General features: G+C 37.5%; 5 protein-coding genes across 9 annotated transcripts; 3 read left to right on the forward strand and 2 right to left on the reverse strand.

Annotated features, from left to right (window-relative positions):
• The first annotated feature begins 56 nt into the window (after positions 1–56).
• LOC145423115 (F-box only protein 6-like) lies at positions 57–2663 on the forward strand. 2 transcript variants are annotated; one of them, XM_080295294.1, is made up of 4 exons: positions 57–531; positions 2217–2329; positions 2410–2443; positions 2563–2663. In XM_080295294.1, the coding sequence occupies exons 1-4, from the start codon at positions 439–441 to the stop codon at positions 2569–2571; spliced, it is 249 nt and encodes an 82-aa protein (XP_080151420.1). In that variant the 5' UTR covers positions 57–438; the 3' UTR covers positions 2572–2663. The 2 variants fall into 2 exon arrangements, with proteins under 2 accessions (XP_080151420.1, XP_080151421.1); XM_080295295.1 differs by having other exon boundaries at positions 2566–2652.
• A 519-nt stretch (positions 2664–3182) lies between these two features.
• On the forward strand, positions 3183–9091 carry LOC145423112 (F-box only protein 6-like). 3 transcript variants are annotated; one of them, XM_080295290.1, is made up of 7 exons: positions 3183–3478; positions 3573–3828; positions 5162–5411; positions 5503–5614; positions 6409–6504; positions 7799–7934; positions 8019–9091. In XM_080295290.1, the coding sequence occupies exons 2-7, from the start codon at positions 3721–3723 to the stop codon at positions 8163–8165; spliced, it is 849 nt and encodes a 282-aa protein (XP_080151416.1). In that variant the 5' UTR covers positions 3183–3478; positions 3573–3720; the 3' UTR covers positions 8166–9091. The 3 variants fall into 3 exon arrangements, with proteins under 3 accessions (XP_080151416.1, XP_080151414.1, XP_080151415.1); XM_080295288.1 differs by having other exon boundaries at positions 3183–3415; positions 3718–3828; XM_080295289.1 differs by having other exon boundaries at positions 3222–3239; positions 3718–3828.
• A 3247-nt stretch (positions 9092–12338) lies between these two features.
• Positions 12339–17260, reverse strand: LOC145423114 (cell division control protein 42 homolog). Of its 2 annotated transcripts, none has more exons than XM_080295293.1 (6): positions 16943–17244; positions 16263–16412; positions 16101–16173; positions 15891–16000; positions 14322–14519; positions 12339–13443 (listed from the first exon to the last, which is right to left on the reverse strand). In XM_080295293.1, exons 2-6 carry the CDS (start codon positions 16365–16367, stop codon positions 13354–13356), a joined length of 576 nt encoding a protein of 191 aa, XP_080151419.1. In that variant the 5' UTR covers positions 16368–16412; positions 16943–17244; the 3' UTR covers positions 12339–13353. The 2 variants fall into 2 exon arrangements, with proteins under 2 accessions (XP_080151419.1, XP_080151418.1); XM_080295292.1 differs by lacking the exon at positions 12339–13443 and adding an exon at positions 13530–14151 and having other exon boundaries at positions 16943–17260.
• Positions 17261–19911: 2651 nt separating this feature from the next.
• Positions 19912–20802, reverse strand: LOC145423117 (uncharacterized). Its single transcript, XM_080295296.1, has 2 exons — positions 20648–20802; positions 19912–20578 (listed from the first exon to the last, which is right to left on the reverse strand). Exon 2 carries the CDS (start codon positions 20501–20503, stop codon positions 20030–20032), a length of 474 nt encoding a protein of 157 aa, XP_080151422.1. The 5' UTR covers positions 20504–20578; positions 20648–20802; the 3' UTR covers positions 19912–20029.
• On the forward strand, positions 20765–21668 carry LOC145423113 (uncharacterized). The gene is made up of 2 exons (XM_080295291.1): positions 20765–20920; positions 21010–21668. The coding sequence occupies exons 1-2, from the start codon at positions 20765–20767 to the stop codon at positions 21556–21558; spliced, it is 705 nt and encodes a 234-aa protein (XP_080151417.1). The 3' UTR covers positions 21559–21668.
• Positions 21669–23917: the final 2249 nt, after the last annotated feature.

Genomic DNA, 23917 nt, shown 5'->3' on the forward strand with positions numbered 1-23917 from the left:
TTGTTGTAGCCAAGAAAATAGTCAACTTGCTTTCTTTTTAGCGTTCTTTTGTTTTTATCAGAAATAGAAGAATCGCGTTCTTTTGGCCCTGACTCACAAGTGCGGGTATTTCAGCATGTTTGATTTGCCAGATATTCATAGTGGATGCCCCTCCTGCCACAACCCCGAAGGCATTTGTATGTCGCTCCATGAACAAACGCAGTTCTTTCACTTTCTGGATGAATGTAAAAGATACTGGAACCCTGAGTCACAGCATTATCTCTGCCTGCTCGGGATGACTAACGGGCTCTGGGATGAAATTTACTGGAAACCACGTCAGTTGACTAATTGAAATCTAGGCGTCTGTTTCACTTCAGTTTCCCTTTACTTAAGACTCTTTCGGCAGAGGACCGAGCATTTTAATGGACTGGACTGGTTGTCGAAGACGTGAGGAGCACTATGGATGAAAGCAGCAGCTCCGACCCGGACCAAAGTCCGCCTAAGAAGTCTTCAGCAGCTGCAACAGCGTCAGCCTCATCTTTCAATGCAGATGTAAGAGTCCCTAAAAGTTACTTGGAAATATAGAACCGATCAGGTTAACAGAAACAAAAACCGCGTTAATTGCATTTTTAGTCACCTTATCCTCCTCGCGCAAAATTGGCCGCAGTCGCAAAATCTCCAATACACCGGAAATCGATCATGGCAGTTTATCCACAAATACACAAAATCTGACATCAACCTGCCTCGTTTGGATATTAAATTCCTGTAGGAAAGTAAAACTTCTCATCAAACCGCAATGAAGGCGAAAAGACGATCCTCATAAGGAGGGACAGACAAAACATAGCAATGCAGTAGATACAGAAGAACTACGATCGTGCATAATTGTAACATTTTTATTTTTCTTTGTTTCAGAACTTACAACTTAGAATATTTCTGCTGTTTCGCACATTTTGATACAAAAAGTCCATATTTGTCCACAAGTAATAACATTTTTCCCTCATCAGTTATTTATGTCAAACCGAAGGGGCTGCCTCATGCCGAAGCTTGCTTCTTAAAAAAGTTAGGTCGAAATTTCGAATGATCTTAAAATTTGTTATTTTTCATTTACAGAAAACAAACGTTTTTTTTTCTGTAGTGATGTAAACGCATTGTTATAGTGACCCACTACTGAGGTTAGAGTGAAGAATAAAAATATGCACCTTAATTACTTCTATTGTGTTTTCACCAGCACTTACTTTTAGGCCCCAGTCACAGTCAGCTGCTGGCTGGACGAGTAATGCAACCACGCCTAGTGGTTTTACATTCAGTTGAATGTAAATGCCAAACATTTTGCCCAAGACACCACTCTTTAAAAAGGAAAATATGCACTTAATAAAAACAAAAACAACTTCTTAGTTGGAAATAAATGCTTTTCCTGTATTTTGTCTGGGAAAGTAATGCCTCAAACCCCCCAATGACCCCAGAAAGTTTGTTTCTAACTAAATATAAACATTGCTAGGATAATATTTTATACAGGCGAACATTGGTACAATTATGATATATCTCACCCCCACTTTGCTGGGTGGAGTAATAGATATAGTGCACCAAGATTCGTATGATTCATGTTTTTAAGGAGTCTAAAATGTGTCAGACTGTTGTCGCTTCGACTTCTCTTTGCAATATCAGATTTCAGTTCTGATAGCAGTCACACCCAACGTGGTTTGTAAATAGTAGTAATCTGCACTACTGTAGTCTTTTTGTGTTGTAATTCCTTATTATTAGGCTGTTCAAAAAGCTCCATGAAAGACCTCCATTGAATTCAAAATTGTACAACAGCAATACTTACTGGGACCAGGCCTCATTATAATATATCATCCCAGTGGAGGTCTTTCTATTCTAGGTTTGCTTTTGGTTCCTAGTTTCCAAAAGCAAATTGTGAGTCAGAGCATTCAGCTATCAAGCTTCTCTCCCTTGTAAGCAGCTCCCAGTTTCGATTTGATTTACAGACATCTCCTCAAATTAGGTTTAAAAATGTCCTTTTTAATAAAACCCAGTTAGGGCAGAATCCAGTGACCTTGAAACATTCTTAGTTGTTTTGTTATAAACTCTGGCTGCTGGGAACGGCACATGATGCACTTAACATTTCAGTCCTTATGCATTTACTAGTGTACATCACTGACTTCTTTCTAACAGTTTATATTTTGTCCTTGTCTCCGTGTGCTCTCTTTATCTTTCTGTTTTTGTTCTCTTTTTTTAAGGTCCTGGAGGAGATCTTCCTAAATGTCCCTGCCTGTCAGGTGGTTTGTGTTTGTCAATTAGTATGCCATCAGTGGAAGGAAGTGATTGACAGCGAATCTTTGTGGAGAAAAAGGTGCAGAAGAGAAGGGTATCCCATCTGTAGTTTTTCAAAAAAAACAGGACTGGAAGTTGTTTTATTTCTTGTCCAAACAGAAAAGAAATCTCCTCAAGAATCCAAATGGAGAAGGTAAGTAACCATAAAATGAACTTTACTTAACATAGTAGTATGATTCATTTTCACATAAATCCAAAACATTTAAAACACCATTACTATTACTATTATTTATTTATTTGTTTATTTTCTAGAAGGACTGAATGGCTGGGAGATCTTGAGAAATGGTGGCGATCAGTGGGTTGCTTAGGAGACCACATCCAGATGAAGCAGTCAAAACAAATGTTGCAACCTCTTTTGAGTGAGTATTTAACCCTAACGGATATACAAATGTAACTGATCCTCTAAACCCATAGACGTAGAGATGAAAATGAAAATTTCATCTCTGCGTGATTTTATGCAATGCAGACATGTGAAATGTTGGATAATAACCCAGAATGTTGAATCTGTTCAGCTGGACGTTGCGCTTTTCAGTGGGAGAGAAGTCACTTGAATGAGTGATTTCTCTCCCAGTGAAGTGAAATCCTGGAATTTCCTTACCTGGATATTTGAGCATGCATCAAGACTTGTATAATACAACATTTTAATTATTATTAATTGTTATTATTTTTTTTATCATTCATTATTTACTTTTCTAGCATTAAAATTATATTTAAAAAATATTCCAAGTTGTTTGAAAGCTGGAAAAAGAAATACCTTAAAACTTTCTTACAGTATATATGAAATAAGCTGCGTAAATTATTTGATAGAAACGATTTGATGAATAGTGTCTATTTGCTGTTCGAAATTGTTCATTTAAAAAAGGGGGAAAATCCCCGGATGACCCATAGCGGAAGTCTCCGTCAAGAAGGCTTAGAAGAGTGTTAGCTAGGTATGTTTTCTGGAGTATCCCCGGTGTTTTACGGTATTAACATAATCAGTCTGTGTTCTTCAGTTACTGCGTGCTAGAGAGTGCAATCACAGTGGGAGTGACTGTTGTGGACGAACTACCTTTGTAGCATTTTAGAGCATAACCCCGCCTATGAAGGGCGACTCGAATGTCTCGAGGTAAATACCACCGCAACTGACAGGAAGGGCAACGTAACATGAGAGTACAAACCATGTATTCCCGTAAGTGATTACTTTGACTGTAGAAATTAAACGAGTCACTTGTCGTTGGTTAAATTTAGTCTTGTAACATTATGACTTCTAATCTATAAAACAGTTGGACCTTATCTCTAGCTGCACTTCCGCGTTGTCGGCTACAAGTGGGTCAGCACCAACGACGTTAGAAAAGACTTGTTTTTAGAGAAGACAGCGAGGGGGGTATAGTAACATCAGGCTACTTTACAGCCCTTGGTTCGTCGCAGGGCATGAAGAGGAAAACGAAAGTCATGGGTGCAAGTCACAGCTATGGTACTGCGAGTTCAAAGTCTGGCACAAGCTACGTTGTAGCACAGCAGGCAACCTCGGCTCAAGAGGTGAGTGCCTTACTGGACTTTTAAACACAAGGTAACTGCTGAATGAGCTTTGTCTATGCATGTGCTGTTTGTTGTCCATCAGCCAGCAACGGAAAAGAGCAAAGTGATAAAGTTCAGTTCAGGTTTATATAGTGTCAGTTTACAACAAATAGTTGCCTCATTGCGCTTTATATTGTCAGGTAAAGACGCAGCAGTATTGGAGAAGGAAACAAGGGTACTCAACAGACCAATCACAGGGTTTTGGGGTTGCCCCCTAGAGACGTGAACGCCAGGTTACAGAGTTTCAAATGGGTTTGCAATTCCTTTTCTATAATTCCTGCTGAACCATAAATCTGCATTAAGGAGAAAGAATGCAAAATATAATGAAATATTGGTGAAACTGGCCCATCCAGTGAGTCAGATGGGATCCTTTGATGTCTTTTATTTTATCTTTTATATTCCCTGAACAATCGCAGGTTTTAAGCTAAAATGGTTTTGGAATCTTGTGGGTAACGAGGTGCAAAGGTTTTGCGTCTATTGGCACAAATGTAAAACTTTTGCAGAGAGGATTATGCATCACACTGATGTGATCATCATCACATAATGACTGACTCAGAAACATCTTCAGATTTGGAGAATGGAAAAAGTCACTTGGATGAGTGATGAAATGATTGTTCCCAATAAAAAAACAATACATCCAGATGAAGAGAATTAACTAGGATGTTGTTAGCTGGATGGTTGAACTTGCATCATAACAAATAAAGGGAGATTTGTGTCACTTAAACAAGCAACATGGCCAACTTGACATTTTTTACCATCTGGGGAACCTTTTCTGATGCTTAAGTCATCAGTAGCTGCCTGTCATCAGAAGAAAAAGAAAACAATCATAGCACAACAGAACATTTCCTTTTTTTTTTTTTTTTTTTTTTTTTTATAATTCCAGTCTAGCAACAATCCTTATGTAGAAAGAAAAATACATTCAGAGGCAGGGTTTTGTCTGCAAGACATACACATCTTTGGTTTCTAGGTTTTGTGATTAAAACAGTTTAAATAGTTACTATTTCAGTGCAATACAAAGGAACCTCATTTAGAAGGAATCCAAATGTGCTTTATAGCCACCCTGTGAATGAAAGTTCATGAATGAAGTGCTTGAAAAGTTAATTTTTTAAAAGCTTTTGTTTTGTTCTTTTTCTTTTTTTTGTGTTGTCTGTGGACATCAATAATATTGTAAAATGCTGATGTAGTTCAAATGGTGAGATTATGTAAACAGCTGGGACTATTGATCCAGGTGCAGTGATGGAAAACTAAACTAATTTTTCAAAGCTCCACCTTATCAATGCTTGTTTTTGTTTAGTTCTTCCCTGTTCCTCTGGAGATCCTGGAGGAAATCTTCCTATGTGTTCCGGCCGACCAGGTGGTTCATGTTTGTCGGTTGGTGTGCTCACAGTGGAAAGAAGTGGCTGACAGTGAATCTTTATGGAGAGTAAGATGTAGAAGAGAAGGATACAACCTCTGTGATTCTTCCAAAACACCTGAAGACTGGAGGTTATTTTACTTCTTATGCAAGAAAAGAAGAAATCTCCTCAAGAATACAAGAGGAGAAGGTCAGAATCCTTGAAGCTCAACAACTGATTTGAAAAACCTTTTTTGTTTAAAATAAGATGCAAACTTTTTCTGTGTTTCTTTCTTTCCTAGAAAACATGGCAGGTTGGACAATAAAGAATGGTGGTGATGGGTGGAACCTAGAGGACGTTATGGTGCCACATCCAAATGAAGTAGTCAAGAAAAACTTTGTGACCTCTTATGGGTGAGTATTTACCAGTGGTCCTCCAAAAAATAAATGACCATTATTTTTATATGCTTAGTTCAAATGATGTACAGTGTTCCCTCGTTTATCGCAGTTTATACGCTCTAAAGATAATCTGCGATGGGTGAAATCTACAAAGTAGTGAACTGTATATTTTACAATTGTTATAGATGTTTTAAGGCTGTAAAACACCTCACTACACACTTTATACACTTTTCTCAGACAGGCATCAACATTTTCACACGTTTCTCTCTCGTTTAAACACTCTCAAAGTTCAAACCTTCGTAGAAAAATAAGTCCAGTATTGTAGAATAAAACCAAAACCCTGTTTTCAGGGCCAGAACATGAGAATAGAGCAGCTGCGAGAGAATGCAACATTAATGAATCAATGGTACGGAAGTAGAGGAAGCAAGAAGAATGAGTTGAGTAAAGTTTGACTTATCTGACTGTTTGGTTTCAATTAATGCGTTTTATAATCCTTTGACGTCGACACTGTTGTGTTTTGTGTTTGTTGTCTTCTGCTAGCAAAGATTTATGTAAATTTGACAAGCTGAACGCATTCTGTACTGTATAGGAGACACGCCACGAGATTGATTGATTGATTGAAAATGGTCTACAGCCAGTAAAAAAAAAAAAAGAAAAGAAGAAGGATAAAAAGAAAAAAAACATGTAAAATTGCACCAAAAAAACTCTGCGAAACAGCGAGGCTGCGAAAAGTGAACTGCGATATAGCGAGGGACCACTGTACTAGTATTAAATGTTAAACTGTTTTAAAATCATGTCTGTTTTTGCAGAATGTGCACAAAGGAGCAGCTAATTGATTTGGAGAAGGAAGGCTACAGCACAGCCTTTATGGATAACCTCCAACCACACATCAAAATATCTGATTGGTGAGATGAATACACATGACATACTAACAGTTTGTTAGTTAGTTCCTTAGTTAGTTGCAAAAAGCATTTAATTACACTTTTTAAAAGCATTTAAAATGTACATTAGGGTTGTTAAAATCATACTTTGATATTAATCAATACAAAAAATATTCATTTGCAACAGCATTGATACCAACAGAGCCATCTGGGCCTTCTCTAGCTGACACACAACTTTAAACAGGACCAATGCAGACAGTCAGGCACATAGCTCCTCCTCTCGCTGATAGATGAAATAGTAAATCCTCATAACACTGAACAAAACTTTTCAAGAATTTCGAGAGGTTAGTAAAGCTCCCGTTATTATAAATGCATACGTTAACACTAACCATTTCTCTATTAGCAATTAACTGATAGCTATATTTGCCATCTGTTATTATTAACCTAGCTGCTAGCGGACTGTAGTTAGATTAAAGATGAAAAATGACTGCAGGCTGAATGTGTCGCGGATGGAAAATTGAGATGTGACAGTGCGGATTACGGACACATGGAGAACCGGGCAGGTTGCTGTCTGTGCAGAGGAGCGGGGAAACTGTAGTTGAACTGATCACAGAGTGTGGAGAACTAATCTGAGCAAAAAGAGTGAAACCTGGAGCAGAGCAGCCGAATCATACAAGTGTGGGCTTGAAGAGCAGCACTGAGGATGTAAAGAACTGCAGACAGAAGCGGAGCTGTGTGAACATTGAATGAGAGAGAGACTGCAGGCAGATGTGGACAAGATAATAAGCACTTCTACTTTTGCAATAGTAGAAAAGTTCATTTTAAAATTTTCAATATAGGTTTTCTATACAATAATTAAATTATTTAGATGTTAAGTATTGTCATGTTTGTTGTGGCCTTTGGTTTATTAATACATTCTTAAATATTTCTCGATCTGTAATGAAATTATCTAAATCGTTTGTAAAACAAATAATATCTCTAAACTTGCTTTGCTAAATTACATTTTTTGGGACATGACTTCTTTGCAAATAGTTCTGTTGTTGTGGCATGGGGTCAGAATTTTCCTGTTGATATAGAAAATGGTGTTGAGATAAAGTTTGAAAACCCTACTTTGTGCAAAAAATTTGCACTTAACAAAAACCTTTAGGTCATGCCCAAAATAAAAGGTTTTTTAGTTTTTGAAACCGTGGAACTAAACAAAACTTACTGATGACATATAGGAATATATCCCTTTTAAGGCTTGAATAATAAGAGAGAAAAACGTAGCTTGATATGATTGGTGATCCCTAATCTTTGCACAAATACATCCTCGTTACAGGTATGCACCACGATGGGATTGTGGATGTGAATATTCAATCCTTGTGCAGTTGCTGGATGCAAAGCAGAAGGTTATCCAGTCCTATGCTCCTGATACTGTTTTCTTTGATCAGTGGAATGATCAGGAGTGGAATCGGGTATGTACAAAGTGAAATTTAATAAAGTTTAGTAACAGTGCAGAACCCACCAGCATATTTGGTTTACTGATATTTATTTTTCAGATGATCCATGTATTCCGGGACTATGGACCAGGAGTGAGATACATTCATTTTAGGCATGGTGGCAAGGACACACAGTTCTGGGCTGGATGGTATGGAATACGTGTCACAGACAGCAGCGTTGAAATATGTCCAGCAGTGAACACGTAGCTTGTTGGAATTTGTCCAGTTCTTCCATCCTGCATTTGCCTGCAATTGCACATTATCTTCTTACATCTCACTGACCATCTATTCATGTTTCCAGAGCTATAATCTCTGTATGTGCACACGTTTTCCAGTGAAAAGCTATTTTCTTTAATGTTTCACACAGAACACCTTAAATAACACCTTAAACTTGCTTTCTGTGATTGTCATTGTGATGTCAATACTGAAGATTACAGAGTATTGTTTAATTTGACAGGCTAAGTACTATTTCATGTACAAATACATCTAAAAGTTTACCCAAATTCAAAATAAAATGATCACTACCTTGTAGCTGGATTTCAGATTTTCATGAGCCCATCCATCCATTCTCTTCCACTTCCTCTCTACTTTTCAGGTTTGGTTCCTCTCAACTTTTCATGAGCCAATATTTATCAACATTAAAACAAAAAATGTTTGGAAAATTTTACTTTGTGTAATGATTTGTAAGATGCATTTGTATAATTTGATTAAATTAAACATTTTGTGTTCTCCTGTAATTTTTTTATTTTATTTTATTTTATCTGGAAAATTTCGGGTATTTGTGAGAACAGCTACTGCTTCAGACATAAGAACCCCTCCAGTTTCATTGAACAAATAATATGCAAGTATGATTTATATTTGCATTCTGTTGTTGATGTAGGATGAATGAGTATTCAGTGATTTATTGTGCACCTTGACTTGTTTGTCCGGAAGCCAGCATGTGACTTAATCCATATTTGCCTTACACATACTTGCCTTTACTTTCCATTTTGTAGTATGTGAGAACTGGATATAATTATGTAAGCTTAAATGTTAACACATGCTTAAGAGGGAAACTTGAAAGCCATATACTATATAGCACTATGTGAAATTTGAAAACAAAAATTAAAGTGTATTGTTGTGCTTTACGGTTACTTTGTTCTTATATTTTTTATTTCCTGGTCTTGACACCATATAGAGACCAAGTGTCCTGCTTTATTAATGTGTGTGTGTACATTATGTAGCATGAAAACCATTTTTTCCCCCACAGAATGTGCATAAAGTCACAGCTGATTGACTTGGAGAAGGAAGGTTACAGTCCATCTGTTATGGATCATGCCCAACCAGATATCAAAATATCTGATTGGTGAGAATAAACATGGGGTCTTTAACAGACTGCTTATTAATAACTAATCGTATTAAAGAAAAGTAGATGTAAGCAAAATGATTGACTGTGGAGAACATTTGAATACAGTCCGCAAGGAATGTTTCCAGTCCCTTGTTGAATTTATGCCATGAAAAATTGAGGCATTTCTGAGTGGCCAGTGAGTGTAACTGTTCACAAGTAAGGCCATGTTCCATATAAAATGGGAAATGTCATTGGATAAAAATGAAAAGCACATGAAAATAACACTAATGTAAAAAAAAAAAAAATTACAAAAAAAATCTATTTCTCAACCTAAGTACTATGTAATTATCAGTTTTTGTGTCATTAGAGGTTTTTGAGGTTTAAATATTAAACATATGGCTCACCAGGCACAGTTTGTACTCATAAAGTTCAGTCTAAGATGAAATGATTATTGATACATGTTTGTGTATCCAATCCAATGATTTTTTTTCATTGGATTGTGTTATTGATTTAGGATTCTTTCACGTTTCGACTGTGGCGGCAGTTATGATATCCGGGTAGAGTTGCTAGATCAAAAGAAGCAGCTTATTGAGATCTTTTCACTTGAGACTATTTACTGTGGCACAGGACGTGAAGAATGGAAACAGGTATGACAACAAAACGCTTGCATGAAAACCCAAGGACAACTTTTGTCTGACTGATTATTTGTTTTTCAGATTACCCATGTGTTTCATAAATATGGACCAGGAGTAGGATACATTCGATTTACACGTAGAGGGAGGGATTTAAGGTGGTGGAAAGGACATTTTGGAATTCACATTACTGGCAGCTCTGAGTTATTTCCAACACTGGACACATAGACTACAAATGTAGTCGGTGGGATTCATTTAACATGTGCTTACTAACTTTCTCTGAAATTATACTAATCATGTTTAACTTATTTAACCTGCTTTTAATTTAGATGTTTTTGCATCTTAAACCAACAAAATGGATAAAACCGTTTTTTGACTGTTTTATATTGACAGTTAGCATCATATTTTGACAGTTTGCCTACAATTGCGCATTATCTTCTTACATCTTACTTATCATCCATTCATGTTTCTGGAGCTATGACTAATATATGTGCACAAGGTTTGGAATAGGAAGTTTTGTATATGTGTGTGTATATCATCCTGAGACGTTATGGTGCAATGAGAAGCATGACTTAATGTAGATCTGAAAAGCTATTACCTGTATACCCTGGTTTGAGAAAGTGTTTGCCCCTTCCTGATTGAGCATGAACCACCTTTTTAAGGTTATGCCACAATCGGATTGAAATCAATACTTTTACTAGGCCCCTCCAAAGTGTTCATTTTGTTGTTGTTTTAAGCCATTCTGAGGTGAACTTGCTGGTGTATTTTGGATCATTGTCCTGCTGCAGAACCCAAGTGTGCTTTAGGTTGAGGTCATGAATGGATGGCAGGAGATTCTGTTTCAGGATGTTTTGGGAAATAGATGTTTTGGTAAATTCATTGTTCCATTTACCACACAAAGCCTTCCAGGTCCTGAGGCAGCTAAACAGCCCCAGACCATTAAACTACCACCACTGTATTTTCTTGTTGTTTTTCCGTTGTGATTTCTTGTTGTTTCTTTATGGAAATGCTGTATTACCTTTATGCCAGATGTAATGGGACACCTGAAATTTTCAGGCATTTATAAAAACATCTACTAATTCAGACACAAGCACCTGAGTTTTACTGAACCAGGAGCCAGTTACTTCCACCGAGTGATTGGTTTGCTTTAGACTGTCTACACAGTTATTGGGGACAAAACCTGTCCTTTTGGCTATATGAGGTTTCTGTCAAATAATGTGCAAATATGATTTCTATACGATATGTTTGTATTCCGTTACAGATATGAGATGACTGAGTATCCAGTGATTTAACCCTTTCACGTATAGTGGTCGCTGCAGCTATTCAAAGGCTGTTTTCTTGTATTTGTGTCAGTGTTGTTTCTATACTTGCACATAAACCACTACATTGGACACTGATGTGTCACTCCATACCCTGCCACCCACTGGCTGTTTAATGTTGCTATACCTGTATGACATGTTTCGTTGTAATTATTGTTATTTCACACATGAATTATGACAACCTCAATCAGGATTTTTTTCTTAAGTATTTTATTCATCTTTTCATGCCTAAAGATGAATAAAAATACTTGTGAAAAAATGATGATTGAGGTTGTCATAATTCATGTGTGAAAGGGTTCATGTGTACCTTGACTTACTTGTCTGGCAGTGTGACTTTGTTTACATTATTGCTACAGCCCTAAACCAAACCTATGCATTTGCCTTAAAGATACCTGCCTTTTGTTCTTTCCATTTTGTAGTGTGAGAACTGGAAATGATAATGTGAGCTTAAATGTTAACACATTAAACCATATACTGTATTCATGAAAGTGTATTGTTGTGCTTTACAGTTACTTTGTACCATGTCTTTTATTCCCCCACCAGTGCACATGCATAAATCTAAACAGGCTTGTAGAAAACATTTGAAACATTCTTCATGTAATGTAGCCACAGTGACTACAAACTCCACAATGGGGGATCTCTAACATCACCATATTTTTGTGCTGAGGTTGGTTAAATACCAAAGAGCTATTGCAATTCCTGGAAAAAAAAATACAGCTTTGCTCTCAGGCTTTTTGAACGTTGTGTCTGACCTTTCCTTCATATACTTTAAAACTTGGGTGAGAACATATTTGTAGTTGCATGAAGGCGTCAGTGGCTGATCTCATTATTTGAGGCAATAATGCCTCAAATAATGAGATTATCCTGGGTTTATCTGAATTCTATTGTAATACTTTAGAAGTGTTATTTGGCTCACCAACGATAGAACTATGTTTGCATTGACCTGTTGTTCCTTATTGGTAATAAACATTTGTAACAAAAAATGACTGAATAATCAGTTTTGATGTCTTTGGTAGTTCAAACGTATGTATGTGTAACTATAGGCAGGTTCTCAAGTTTGAACCATCTAATAACATGACAAAATGAAATATTGAAAGTAGGATTTAATAATCATAATACTGCTTTATTGTGAACCTTTATTACAAACAAAAATACAGTCCCAACTTTGTGAAATTGAATAAAAAATAAGAGAGAAATATATTCTGGTTAATGTGATTTCAGCTAAGGTTCTTTCAGTCTTTCATTAGTGACATACAAATTTTCAGTCAATAAGTTACGAGTTACTTTCACTATATTTACAAATTAAATTCAAGCCCACAATCTAGGAAGGGATAGTCAAAGGCAATAATTATCAGTTAAGTAATTTAATAACTTCTACAGGATCTCAACCTGTTAATGGTGCTGCAGTTTACAATATAGGTCACTGGCCAAACATTAGTAGTTACACTTCCACAAAGTTTAACTTTACCATCTGTTGATGATCACTGAGGACATACATCGTCTCCTTGATGCTTGTCAGAAAAAGCAAATGACTTGGATATAGTTGTACTCAAACTCATAGTAACAGTGAAATAGATTTTCCACTTTTATCAGACCGACGATAAAAACATACCCAGAAGTTCCATATTTCTTTAGGTTTCTTACATTTACCTTAAGACTATGTTGAGAAGATTAAGTGGAGCTTTCCCTAAACAAGCATTTTATGACAGCAGGATTTACAGTATGTTGCAACTACAGACACCTAAGTAGTAAATCAATGCAAATTTATAACTTTAAGGGAATTTATTAAAGCTCTATAAAAATATCTTTGCATAATCACTTCTTTTGCAAGGAAACCTCTGCAAAGATAACGTGGCCAAACCAAAACATTACTTCCAAGTGTTCCTTAGAATTTTCTTAAGTGTCAGCATTCAGTGTTCACATTGTGTACAAAATTTCAATGGCATCAAATTATGACAAAGTGTATCAGTCTTACACAAAGTATGTTTTAAGGTTAAGTATGTGAGAAGGCTAATATTTAAAAATATCTCAACTTATAGTGGAATGTGCTTGTGCAGAAAACCTCTTCAGTACTGTTAACCTAGATTTGGAAACTGGTGTGAAGACTGCTGCGAAACTTAGAGCAGAACACATTTACGTCTTTTCTTAGGTTCAGGTGGCTCCAGGGCAGCCAGTATTGCCTCATCAAACACATTCTTTAATCCTTTCTGTGGAAACAAAACATTAATATTCAAAACAGAGCCATTTTCTGGAAATATGCGAGCGCAAAAGAAAGCTGAGTAAAAATGGAGCATGGCAATCAAAATTTTCATTTATTGAAATAACATTATACAAGTCTCCCCTCGTGATCAAGTTGTCTTAAAGACAAAAGCCTGTGAAAATTTTGATGCTGCAGTAGAAAAAAAAAAAGATATTACTGTCAAAGACAGTAGCACTGATGCTTAAATAGGGTACAACGGATGAGCTCAATGCTAATGTAAGGGAATGTTTGCTTAACAAAAAACAACAACAACAACAACAAAAAAAAAACAACAACAAAAAACCCCAACAAAAACAAAAACAACCCACCACCCCTCAAAGACATGTCAGGTTACACAGACTCGTCCGCAAGGTGAAGAACTAAAGATTGGCACCATCGTCAATAGGCAGCATGGACAATTATTGAGATTAGTTGAAAAGAAAGCACACATGAAACAAAGGAAAAAGGTTAATGGGTACAGAGGTTTAAAGTTTGAAAGAGCATGGGGCTTATTTTAGTAACAGACATTTGTTTACAATGAATGAGCAGCATACGATCGAGAGGCAAAGCAAGATTCAAGAAGACATCAGAACAAGCAGCATTTTCTCTTTCTCTGAGTTTCGGGGGGCTCTAAAGCAGCTAGGATAGCCTCATCAAATACGTTCTTCAATCCCCGCTACAGCAAGAGGAAAAGGAGGAAGAAAGACAGGTACACAGTGTTAGATGGGAGTTTTTAGGTAAGTGGTGTTAGCAAAACATAAGCACTTCTACCCATGTTAAGAGATTGCATTCAGAAACATGCTTGTTACAGCAGTTTTTAGTGTATTGTGTAATGAGAGATCTTACCTGTGTTAGAGCAGAGCACTCAACATATTTGACTGCCTTAAGGTCACGAGCCAGCTTTTCTGCTGTCTCAGGAGTGATTGGCTTTTGTTTGTTCTTGGCTAACTTCTCCACTGTAGACGGGTCATCACGCAAGTCAATCTGAGTGCCTACCAACAGGAAAGGGGTCTTGGGACAGTGGTGAGTTATCTCAGGAACCCACTGGTGGGGAAAAAACAAAACAAACTCATCAAAAACAGGGATCTACAGATTATTTTACATGACTGCCAGAAAATGCACTGCATTTTCATAAACTTTTCTATTATTGGAGGACCACAGAGAAAAAGAAACCCACAAACTAACCAGATATTTCTACAATTCCTAAAATTAAAATAGGCACTTTCAATTTCTCCATTATTTTTACAAGAGGTCGTCACATTTTAATTTGGTCCATTGACTTAGCATAGATTTTACACCTGCTGTTAAAGTCCCATTTATCCAGGCTTAGAACCAGCGGTAAGAGTACAGTAGTTTTAGACCCCCTAAGGCCGGGTTTTGTGTCTTCAGTAGAGAATGTGTTAACCAAACCATGTTATCTTAATTTTCACATAACATGTATGGCTGAATTACATACTACAACAGATTGTAAAAGATAAAAAATAAATAAAATACAGTCTTGAAATCACAGCACAACATTGTAACCTAGTTCACTGACAGAAAAAAAAAAAACGAAAGAGAACATGTGGAACACACAGAGAGAAAAAACAAACAAACAAAACATGCATACATTAGGTATATATTTGCATATTACACATTTCATTAAAATTAGTGCGTGTGACTGAGCTGCATGTGTATGAACGTGTTGTGAGGTTATGTGGAAATGTGAGGCTCTATTCAGTCCAAATTGATATTTTTACAGGATAGAGCGATAGGGGGGGAAAAGCTACAATAATAAAACTAGAACCATCACTACTATTGCTAAACTATGCTCGTCATAACCTTGGACACCACGGATGGCTCAGGATGATCCTCATTAGAAGTAGCCATGGTGGCACAGAAAGGGTCAATAATGGCCAGGGTCAAGCAGTGTTTCTGCTCTGTGTGCAATAAATCTTTCTTTTATCTCTAAAGTTATTGCATATTGTTTACAATTCTACTTATCTAGACCAGTTAAAGTTGTTTTGGGTGGCCCTCACATCCTATAGTGGGAGGCCACTACATGAGGGTTAGAGGTATTGGTCTAGTGGGATGTTGGTGAATCCATATCAGTGACTTGGCATTTCTCCCCACAAAACCTGTTCCAAAGTGATCAAAGTATAAATTATCCAGCAACTGAGAAAAGAAAGAAAGAGAGAAAGAAAGAAATGGGAGGGAGCAGCAAGACTTGTCTGGTTCTTGAAACAAACAAAAAAAAAAAAAATCCCCCCAACCTCTTTTATTAGGACCATTATCTGTGGTAACATGATCTGCTTGTTGTCTTTGTCTTCATTATCAGTATTTCACGTTCTTTACTATTTTGACCATTTTGGAATTTCTCAGGTTACGGGGTTTCAATAACCAAAAAAATTCTGTATTTAGAATAAAATCATATACCTTTTCTTTCACATTCTCAAACGAGGAAGGTGAAACAACTGAGAAACACACTAAGAAGACATCAGTCTGCGGGTAGCTTAGAGGTCGTAACCGGTCATAATCCTCCTGACCTAAGGAGAGACCACACACATACACATAAATAATTTACCAAGAGACAGACTAAATAAAACTAACACATTTAACTAAAAGTGGAACTAAAATGAATTGTACCTGCAGTGTCAAATAAGCCAAGGGTGTATGGTTCACCCCCAATCATTACAGTTACTGCATAGTTGTCAAACACCTGCGATAGAATAAGTTACATGTCAGAATATTTTGAACCACGATGCACATTGAAGTGAAAACATTTATTTTTTGTTTGTGAAAACTTACTGTTGGTACATATTCTGAGGGGAATTTATTGGTGGTGTATGAAATCAACAGACAGGTTTTTCCCACTGCTCCATCACCCACCACCACACACTTGATAGTCTGCATCTCTGTGCTTTCTGAAGCTGCTGGCAATCACGTTTATCACGTTACCTGCAAGGAGGAGGTGACAACTGACGAAGGTTAGGCCAATATTCAATATTTTAGACACCTAGAGACAATATTAAGCTATTAAAATGTTCTGTCGTATCCACTGCGAATAACTTCTTAATGAGACGATGGAACCCAAGTAGAACAGCGGAGTTTTCTAGAATTAAACAGCTAAGAGTCACACCCAGCTATCAACAACATTGTCTGAAGGCTAACGTTAGCTAATGACTTGCTTACTCATTTAAATTACCTTCCCACGTTTAGTGTATGTAAACATTTTTTAGATTAGTCACAAAATGTGGCGATAACTACTTAAATAATTACTGGCAACTGAATCATGTTTGCGCATCATTTAGCAAACTCTGCTAACGCAATGCTAACTTGTTAGCTAGCTTAGCAGCCGGATAACGTAAGGGTGTAAACAAACGCTCCATTAGTTTCTATGAGGTCAATATAGAAAAGCGTAGTTCACAAACAAAATCGGACGACTGCACAACTTCCCAATATGCCAGTTACATGTTTTAGCTACGTACCCGTGTCCCTCTTGTGTCACTGCTAGCTAACGTAAGCAGTCTGTTTCGCCGGGCGTTGGCACCAGCGAGCAAAAACTTGGTACAGCCAGTATGCGAGTAGCGACTTCCACTACGACTTTCAAGCGAGACGGAATAATACCGGACAACAGTTTCAAAGTAAAAAATTTACATATTGCTACAAAACCCATTCATTGTAAAAGCTAGTTCTCTAAACCTGAAAGTAAAATTTTTATTCTAAGGCGTTTTCTTTGTATATAGGTTTAATATGATGCACGAACTCTTTTGCATGACGCTTCAAACGTTCCTTTCTGTGCTTTTAGACTGAAAGGTGACTTCCTCTCACGTTGTTATAAGATACGTAGTATCTTGAGACGAGGTTAAGCGCGAGGTTCATGCTGCAGAAGTTATGATGTCATCTTCTTAAATTCCTCTCACCTTGTATCCCCTCCCGGTGGTATTGTAAACTTAACACAGTATCCGAATGACTTCATAAAATTTACATGTGATTGTGATATGCGTATGAATAAGAAGATTATTATATTTATTTAGCATCGATTTTGCTACGAAAATTGGAAATCAGAGCAGTGATTAATTGAAATGTCTTGAAACATACATGAAAATACAGAAATAATGGCAAAACAGAGGTTTTGCAACACCAGTGAGCTTGAAAATCAATATTTGATATATCCACCTTTATTATTCAACACAGCATCAACTCTTTAAGGCAAGCAGTTTCTTTAACCAGCCTTCATGAGGCTAGGCTTGTTGAAGGACATATAAAGCTCTTCTTCGGATTCTTTGGATATTGGCTGCCTTTTGTTGGCTGTTGCCAATCAGATGCTTTGGTGCCCAGTTCTTGTGCAGTTCGTTAGACCTCAGCCTTTTTTTTTTGAGTTTCCCCTCCACAAGAATGACTTCTTGACACAAACCCTTCCACTGAGAACATTTCGGATGAGGCTGAAAGTCCAGATGCATTACTCAGGTCCTGTACCAAGTTTTTGCAATGTTTTTTTTCTTCTTTTTTCTCATTTTGTAAGAAAAATAATCTCAGATACTGTTCATCTGCTGTTTTTTTTTTGTTTGTTTTTAAGACACAGTTAACAAATTTGCCAAGTTACAATTTTATGCCTTTTAAAACGAATCATCTTAAAGCAAAGATATTTGAATAAATTACTTACTTACCAGGCTACTGGTAAGTAAGTAATTTATTTTAGTTACTAGTAACTAAGTATCTAGCAATGCAACCTAAAATTGGTTCTTTGCTATGTTGTCTGTTATGTGCAGAGGTGGGAAAAGTACAGATGCTAGTGTTAACAGTACTCCAGTATGAGTTGAACTGCTGATTCTGTCACTTAAAAGATGTTACCGCCTTTATGCTCGCCTGTCTTATGGTGAGGTACTGCAGCTACAGTTTATGGGATGTTGTGCCAAAAAATAAATGAATAAAAACACCATCCCCCTTCAACCCCGGACTATGGCACACACAGACTTTTGTATCTTTCATCTCTTTTTATGCCGCATCTCCTGGTGACTAACATGCAAACATAATTGCCTTTCACATGTTATTGTTTAGACTCAAATCAGTTTGAAGTTTGAAGGCTTGCAGTGTTTTAAAATAACAACTCCTCTCAAATGCGTTAAACTAAAAGTAACGAGTCTGTTTTGAAAATGTTAAGAGAACAAAGTACAGATATTTGTTTAAAATGTAGGGAATAAAAGTAAAAAGTTGTTAGTAAAATCAATACTCAAGTAATGTACAGATACTTGAAAATTCTACTTAAGTGCAATAACAAAGTATTTGTACTTTGTTGCTTCACACCTCTGGTTATGTGTAGACCCAACACTGGTTCAGCCCTTGAATTCAAAGCCTTTTTTATTCTTGAATGAGCCATATGTCAGTGTTTAAGTGGCTTATCAAACAAAAAAAGATTCCTCTGAAAATAAGTGAAAAAAACAGCTAATTTCTGAATTGGAACTTTGAAAGACTCTTGGAAAGCCTGACCTTTGCTATTGGTTAAGACTTTAAGCAATAGCATGGAATAAAAAAAAAGAGGAGAAAATGGGTCCTTGGAAACTGAATAAAATGAAACAAGGGGTGGCTGAAAACTGTTGTATTAAACCAGTAATTCTCAATCTATGGTATGCGTACCACTGGTGGTACGTGGGCTCCCTCTAGTGGTACGCAAGAAGTCTCTCCCAAAATTGTAAGATTAAATAATATACCATGTTCTGATTGAGGGATTTCTGAAAAATTAAAATGTACAGTTCTGCTATCACTTCTGACATAAATTAAGACAGAAAACGAAACAGTTTTTTACGGTTACTGAAGTTGGGCTAGCTGTTATATAATGATGTGCTACGTGGTGGCTCACTATACAGCTGTGGTTAGCATAATATAAACAGAGTGAAGCTGGAGGATGAATGCTAACTTTTTTCCACTTGATAAAGTTAACGCGATGGTTCCCGATGGTTAGGGACAAATGTAATCACATGGCAGGATGCTGTAAACGGACCAAACTTCAGTCAGAGAAAAACTGAGATAATCAAACTACAATATGAGGTTAGTCATTAATATATTGCTGCATGGGCTGGGCAGTAGTCAGTTAGTTACATCGTAAGGTTTTAAAAACTGAGCTTTAACACTAGGAAGGCCCAGGCTTCTACCTTTCTACCTTTAAAACCCGGAGAGCAGCCAAATGGCTGGTAGGCTTTTAGCTAAGCTTTAGCTTCAGGCAAGTGGAAGCTAAATTGGCTAGTCATTCATATGTAAATTGGGTTGTTACCTGGGAATTCTGGAGGGAGGGGAGTGGGGGTGTGTGGATGAGGGGGTGGGGGAGCTGCTAAAAGCGGTGAGCTTCCTTTTGTTTCATCTTGATGCATTCTCAATCATCCAGGGAAACAAATCTCCAAAAGTCACCAACTTGGAGTGTTTCAGTTTGCCATCTTAGGGAGAAATCAACACACATGGGTGTAGGTCCTTTGTTGCTGAGATTTATTGATAAAAACAGTACAAAAAATCAACCATTTGTACACATTTTTACAAATAATTATAAAAAGTGAGTGAGTACATTTCAACATTTTCAGCAATCACTCACAATCCTGGCACTGCCATGGTATCTGTAGTCTGCATTTACCACATGTGTATCTGTTGCAGTGAACACATCGCACAGTGGCATGATTGTTCTTGCAATTGTGTTTGACCTGACACATGGCTCTTTTTCCAGGGCTCGGTGTGGAGGGTTGTGTCAAAGGCAACTGTTCTTTTCTTGCCTTCTTCGCAGCTACATGAGAGTGAGCTAACTCCCTTGCAAGCTCCACCAGGAAGTCCACCCGTCTTTCCTTCGTCCCGGAGCATGCTTGATACAGCACATGTGCATTCAGTGCTGCCATGTCAATCATGTTATAAAACACGGCAACTGGCCAGCGCCGTGTTCCTCTGCGGACAGTGTACTCCCGAACCATCTGGTCCATCACATCCACGCCACACTTTGTTTTGTTGTAAAGGGTGACAGTGTTTGGCTTCCTTTTGGTAGTGTTATCAGTCTGAACCACGCCGTGCATGCTGCTAAGAATATAGACTGTCTTCTTCCGTTTGGCCGCATACGCCGTCAGCGTGGCAGCAGAGGTTGAAAACACCTAAGAAATAAGATAAATTGTTATTTCCATAGCACTTTTACACACAATGAAAGGGAGACAGGTCCCCACCTGTTCTTCACGCCACACTGTGCCATCTTTCGCTGTCTCAGTCCCCAAACAAGCTCTCTTTTTAGGTGGAGAAGCAGTCTCCTCATCTGCAGTGTGAACAAATTCAAATTGTGAGCAATGGGAAGGTCCAGTATCTCCTCCTTTTTCACATCGCTTTCACTTGCGCAAAAACTTCTTAGACGGAAAACCACCATCCTCGGCACAGTCAACAAGATTCGCAGGGAAATTCCTCAATCCACTAGACAGACAGATCGCAATGAATTCACCACTCAGGTATGTTGCAGGTCTTTTCTGGTTCTATGTTTATGTGTTTCATTGTGTGTAAAAGTGCTATGGAAATAACAATTTATCTTATTTCTTAGGTGTTTTCAACATCTGCTGCCACGCTGACGGCGTATGCGGCCAAACGGAAGAAGACAGTCTATATTCTTAGCAGCATGCACGGCGTGGTTCAGACTGATAACACTACCAAAAGGAAGCCAAACACTGTCACCCTTTACAACAAAACAAAGTGTGGCGTGGATGTGATGGACCAGATGGTTCGGGAGTACACTGTCCGCAGAGGAACACGGCGCTGGCCAGTTGCCGTGTTTTATAACATGATTGACATGGCAGCACTGAATGCACATGTGCTGTATCAAGCATGCTCCGGGACGAAGGAAAGACGGGTGGACTTCCTGGTGGAGCTTGCAAGGGAGTTAGCTCACTCTCATGTAGCTGCGAAGAAGGCAAGAAAAGAACAGTTGCCTTTGACACAACCCTCCACACCGAGCCCTGGAAAAAGAGCCATGTGTCAGGTCAAACACAATTGCAAGAACAATCATGCCACTGTGCGATGTGTTCACTGCAACAGATACACATGTGGTAAATGCAGACTACAGATACCATGGCAGTGCCAGGATTGTGAGTGATTGCTGAAAATGTTGAAATGTACTCACTCACTTTTTATAATTATTTGTAAAAATGTGTACAAATGGTTGATTTTTTGTACTGTTTTTATCAATAAATCTCAGCAACAAAGGACATACACCCATGTGTGTTGATTTCTCCCTAAGATGGCAAACTGAAACACTCCAAGTTGGTGACTTTTGGAGATTTGTTTCCCTGGATGATTGAGAATGCATCAAGATGAAACAAAAGGAAGCTCACCGCTTTTAGCAGCTCCCCCACCCCCTCATCCACACACCCCCACTCCCCTCCCTCCAGAATTCCCAGGTAACAACCCAATTTACATATGAATGACTAGCCAATTTAGCTTCCACTTGCCTGAAGCTAAAGCTTAGCTAAAAGCCTACCAGCCATTTGGCTGCTCTCCGGGTTTTAAAGGTAGAAAAGCCAAATGGCTGGGCTCTGGGCCTTCCTAGTGTTAATTGAATAGTGGTGATAAAAACTGAGAGAGGCCGACAGTGATTGCTAACTTTTTAGGGGCTTGTTCAGAATAAATGGAACAAGATACAAAGCATTAAAACATGTTAAAAACAGGAAGCGGGGTTTGTCAACTCATCACTTAAAGACGGGATATCCCACCTGCTGTGAATGTTTTAATGCAGTACAGTTGTTATTATTATCACTTGTCACATCCTGTTTATGACAATAACATTCATATAAGAAATAAAATTGTCTCATGTAAACAGTATATGGTGTTAAATAGGCCTATACTACTGTACTATAATGTGGGTCATAAGGGTGGTACTTTAAGAGCCATATATTTTATAAGGTGGTACTCATTGTGAAAGTTTGAGAACCACTGCATTAAACAATGTATTTCTTGTCTCAAAACTGTACTCACATTCCCACATGCACACTGAAATAGCTATTGGGTCTGGGTTATACAACCTAGAAGACTAAAATGAAATGTTTCACCTAAACCTTATAGTCCGTTTTTACATATGAAGGGAATGGTGTTTTTTCTTCTCTCATGACAGAAATTATTTTACACAAACAGCTGGAAGAGCACAGGTGTGAATAATGATATTAGTCAGACAGCTTTAGTGCTATGGTGCTGATATTTTGAATACTGACTTACTTTTACATTGACATAGCTACTGGAACGTGTGACAAATACCTGATATCTGCAGTTAAAAAGGTTTCAGAGATGTTGTTGTCCACCCCCACCTGCACGAGGGACACAATATCAAAGGCAACACATATTGCAGCACAGCGAGAGAATAAATGATTCAATGCCTCTGAGATAAAGTGAACATTATATTTTTCTATAAAATAAGATTAAATGCAGGGTTATTGAATTAGATTGTATAGGGGTGTAATGGCAATGAACACCAGTCATAGATGTTCAACGTCTTACAGCCATTACTACCAGGGTAATCAAATCTGCTTGACAATGATCACTAATCATCACTGCTTCTCTTTGTGTGCATAATATGGGAAAATTTTGAGGAATTTCAGTGTAATCCACTTTTGATTATCACTTTAACAAGTTTACATAAATTAACTTGGATAGTAACTCATTTCAGCTCCAGGTAACCTGTTAGACTATTATGTATTACTGAGGGCAAGAAGCAAAAGTCAAGCAAGCGTGAAACTATATTATTGCAATCCTCAAATAACTTTAGAGAGATCCTAATGATCCAACCTACTTATTGTGAGTGTTTTGACTTTTAGAAGGAGCTCCTCACAATAGTTCACCCTGTGTTTGAATATGAAGAAAATTTTATTCCACATGGTTTTCAGATCTCTGGAATGCAATATTGACAGAAATCTTAGATATCAGAGATTCATCGCAAAGAGAATAACAATCATCGTGCCCGCCCATATGAGATCTGCAAATAAATTAAGTGAAAGCCAAGGGCCCTCTAGGATTTGAGGCTGTTAATTTTAAGCTGATAGGATATTCAATAGTTGAGCCTAAAGTTATCTTAGGCACTGACATTAAAATGAATGACATTTAAATCATTTAAATACTTAGAAAAAACAAAAGAGTCTGAAAGCCTCTTTTTCATTTGGTTTATTTTCAGCTCAGGTCACACATTGAATGAACATCCACTGGAAGAATAGTTTTAGTAGGATTTTGTTAATACCAATTTACCCATGTTTCCTTTTGAAAATGATGACAGTGTAAGACTTAATCTATTAATGTATAGGTTCTGAGGGTAAAATGGTTGTCATAGTCATATTTTCCTTGCAGTCTTTATTCTCCATTCAGCGATATGTGTTGATGCCAAAGAACACAGCATCAAAATAAAGAGAATCCAACGTAGAGTCACCCACGAACTAGATTTAAAATAAATAAATAAATAAATAAATTATACG

Source organism: Astatotilapia calliptera, chromosome 20, assembly GCF_964374335.1.
Source record: "Astatotilapia calliptera chromosome 20, fAstCal68.1, whole genome shotgun sequence".
Lineage (NCBI taxonomy): Eukaryota > Metazoa > Chordata > Actinopteri > Cichliformes > Cichlidae > Astatotilapia > Astatotilapia calliptera.

Excerpts from the sequence above, each read along its gene's own strand:
- LOC145423115 (XM_080295294.1), top strand. The coding sequence starts at position 439 with ATGGATGAAAGCAGCAGCTCCGACCCGGACCAAAGTCCGCCTAAGAAG. Across the intron at positions 532-2,216 it reads CCTCATCTTTCAATGCAGAT|GTCCTGGAGGAGATCTTCCT; the intron begins GTAAGAGTCCCT and ends TCTTTTTTTAAG. Across the intron at positions 2,330-2,409 it reads GAATCTTTGTGGAGAAAAAG|AAAAGAAATCTCCTCAAGAA; the intron begins GTGCAGAAGAGA and ends TTGTCCAAACAG.
- LOC145423112 (XM_080295290.1), top strand. The coding sequence starts at position 3,721 with ATGAAGAGGAAAACGAAAGTCATGGGTGCAAGTCACAGCTATGGTACT. Across the intron at positions 5,412-5,502 it reads CAAGAATACAAGAGGAGAAG|AAAACATGGCAGGTTGGACA; the intron begins GTCAGAATCCTT and ends TTTCTTTCCTAG. Across the intron at positions 6,505-7,798 it reads CACATCAAAATATCTGATTG|GTATGCACCACGATGGGATT; the intron begins GTGAGATGAATA and ends TCCTCGTTACAG.
- LOC145423117 (XM_080295296.1), bottom strand. The coding sequence starts at position 20,503 with ATGCACGGCGTGGTTCAGACTGATAACACTACCAAAAGGAAGCCAAAC.
- LOC145423113 (XM_080295291.1), top strand. The coding sequence starts at position 20,765 with ATGGGAAGGTCCAGTATCTCCTCCTTTTTCACATCGCTTTCACTTGCG. Across the intron at positions 20,921-21,009 it reads GCAATGAATTCACCACTCAG|GTGTTTTCAACATCTGCTGC; the intron begins GTATGTTGCAGG and ends CTTATTTCTTAG.
- LOC145423114 (XM_080295293.1), bottom strand. The coding sequence starts at position 16,367 with ATGCAGACTATCAAGTGTGTGGTGGTGGGTGATGGAGCAGTGGGAAAA. Across the intron at positions 16,001-16,100 it reads TGGCTTATTTGACACTGCAG|GTCAGGAGGATTATGACCGG; the intron begins GTACAATTCATT and ends GTCTCTCCTTAG. Across the intron at positions 13,444-14,321 it reads AGTGCTCTGCTCTAACACAG|AAAGGATTAAAGAATGTGTT; the intron begins GTAAGATCTCTC and ends TTGTTTCCACAG.